The 2,900-nt window shown below is 38.0% G+C and overlaps 1 protein-coding gene across 1 annotated transcript; it reads left to right on the forward strand.

Moving 5' to 3' along the window:
* Positions 1 to 34: 34 nt before the first annotated feature.
* On the forward strand, positions 35 to 2,428 carry LOC121965374 (dynamin-3-like; the record flags this gene model as incomplete). The annotated part of the gene is made up of 4 exons (XM_042515525.1): positions 35 to 139; positions 751 to 865; positions 1,832 to 1,996; positions 2,196 to 2,428. Coding segments are annotated over exons 1-4 (605 nt in total), but the record flags the coding sequence as incomplete, so codon positions are not given.
* Between the last annotated feature and the right edge of the window lie 472 nt (positions 2,429 to 2,900).

Raw genomic sequence — 2,900 nt, forward strand, 5'->3', positions numbered from 1 at the left:
TCCATACCTTCTGTTTTCCTCGTCCGCAGGAGAAAGAGAAGAAGTACATGCTCCCTCTGGACAACCTGAAGGTCCGCGATGTGGAGAAGAGTTTCATGTCCAGCAAGCACATATTCTGTATTTTCAATACAGAGTTAAGGTCAGCTCTTAACATTTGAATTTCTACTTAAGTGCAAATTTAAGAAAGACTTTTGACAGCAATCACATGCAGTATATGGGGTTAGAGAGCTCAAGGCCTGTGTGCTGGAGCAATGGCCAAAATATGTTTTGGATTATGTGTTTTGCACAGTATGCATGCATGAATGTATGCACGATGCAAGCCGGTCCAAACTGGAACTATTTCTAATTGATCTACAGCTCAGTTTATGAGGTTTTTTGTTTATAACTTGTGTGTTTGATAATCACAAAGAAGTGCAAAATAAGTGTTTACAATACCAAACCTGACCTTTGAGTAACTGGTGCAGAACATCCTGCAAAACGCTTCATGGTAATTCAGTTTCTTCATCCTTCTTGACTAGAAACCCAAAAAAGGGTTAAACAAAATATCCCCCATGGAAGGAGGCACATAACCTAATACTATCAATACTTCCAGATGTCAGAGTTTATATCTTTTTGTTGAGATCTTATTGTAACAATGGAGCATTGTCTACATGTTTTTCTTTTTATTTATTCATTCATAGATAATTTAGATGAAATTGTGCATTTTTATTCAATTAAACGCAAATTAATATCATTTCTGGTGGTGTTTAGGAATGTGTACAAGGACAATCGCACTCTGGAGTTGGCCTGTGACTCTCAGGATGATGTGGACAGCTGGAAATCTTCTCTCCTACGTGCCGGTGTCTATCCTGAGAAAGTCACTACGGTTAGAAAACTCATCATTTACCACTAAATCAGTCCATCACTGCCTGAGTGACTGTTTCTTAGCTTTGGTTTCCCTTTTATGTCTGATATCTGTCAAGTTTATAATTACAGTTTATAGTTTTGCTGCTTAAACTTTTAACAATATCTGCTGCAGTGACATTACTGCTCTTGCTGTATTACTCTCTGCACAAAAACGCTTCCTGCTCCAGCTTGTCAAATCCAAGCAGTGCTCTTGTAAAGGAAATAGGAGGTTGAATTAATGTTAGGCCTAAAACACACCTTTGATTAATTAAGGGACTAAATACAACCCCCTTTTACTAGTTGTGCCTTATTATGCACCCAGATTATGCACCGTTTAGTCAGGTGCACTTGTGACAGACATTATAAATCATTTAAAAAGGGCCCTTACACTTTACAGTGCACATGCCATTTTTTCAGAAAAAAACCCTGTATTAAATTGTCAGATTCATAAAACACACCAAATGTCTTTTGTAAATGTAGGTCTCTTTCTTCTTATTGTCTCTCTTTTCCCTGTTTAAACAGGGTTTCCGGTGCATCCTTAAAATGACTTAAAAGGCATTTAAATTAGTAATTTAAAAATAGGGCCTTGATTGGTATTAAAATGTCTTAAGTCAGTCTATCTAATGTCTTAAAAATACAAAGAAATTGGAAGTAGGATTTTTGTGAATTGCTTTTTCTGACACCTGTGCTGTAAAATCTCAAAATAAATGGTAAAAAACCCCAAGAAGCACTAATTTTCCGCTTGCCTCTTGTATTAACATCACCAAAAAGAAATGGTTTGAGTTGTGATAAAGATCTGGCTGTTAAGGAGTTATTTTATTTTAGGAGTTATTTCAATTTTGGCCTTAAATGTCATTTTGAGTGACTTTTAAAAAAAGTCTTAAATTCCACTTGTCATAAGCTGTAGGAACCTTGTTGAAAGTACTTCTTCTTTCTCCCTCTGCAGGTTGAGAGTGAGACTACCACTGCCACAGATAACTTCTCCATGGATCCTCAGCTGGAGCGTAAAGTGGAAACCATTCGTAACCTGGTGGACTCCTACATGGCTATTGTCAACAAGTGCATCCGGGACCTCATGCCTAAGACCATCATGCATCTCATGATCAACAATGTGAGAAAACATAAGCAAGATGTTAATTTATGTGGGCCATAAAGATGACTTTCCTCTGTTTTTGTTCAAGAGTCGACTGCTTTTAATTATATTGCATGATAACCTCTGAGAGAAAAAAATGACCATCAGAAGGCCTGTAATTTTTCTTCGTTTTCCCGATTCTGACTCATCATCCTGCACGGCCTCTTCCTGCCACCAGGTGAAGGATTTCATCAATGCTGAGCTGCTGGCCCAGCTGTACTCTGCAGGCGACCAGAACACCCTGATGGACGAGTCCCAGGAGCAGGCCCAGAGAAGGGATGAGGTGCTGAGGACCCACCAGGCCCTGAAGGAGGCCCTGGCCATCATCGGGGACATCTCCACCTCCACCATCACCACCCCCATGCCTCCGCCTGTTGACAACTCCTGGTTGGGAGGATCCACTGGTCGCAGGTAAAGTTACCAGAATTAAACCAGTGGTGAAATGTAACTAACTACATTTAATCAAGTACTGTGCTCAAGTACACATTTCAGGTATTTTTACTTTATTTGAGTCTTTTCTTTTCATCCCACTTTCTACTTTCCTTCCGCTACATTTCAGAGTGAAATATTGTACTTTTTACTGCACCACATTTATCTGAAAGGTTTAGTTAATGGTAACTTTACAAATTAAGATTTTCTTTAAAAAGACGAGGAGAGTGTGTGAAATCTGATGGGTTTTTTTTACAAATTAAACTACCCAATAGTTTATACAAGTAAAGCTGAAATGATTAGTCTGTTAATTAATTAGCTGATTGACAAAAATTAATAGGCAACAATTTTAATAGACATTTGTGGATTTATTCTTTTTGGGTTTTTTTTGTTTTTTGTTTTCTTTTTTTGAGTTCTGAGTTTTTGGGTATTTTACATTTTTCTGAACTGGTAC

This window comes from Plectropomus leopardus, unplaced genomic scaffold (genome assembly GCF_008729295.1).
Source record: "Plectropomus leopardus isolate mb unplaced genomic scaffold, YSFRI_Pleo_2.0 unplaced_scaffold19781, whole genome shotgun sequence".
In the NCBI taxonomy this organism is placed as follows: Eukaryota; Metazoa; Chordata; class Actinopteri; order Perciformes; family Serranidae; genus Plectropomus; species Plectropomus leopardus.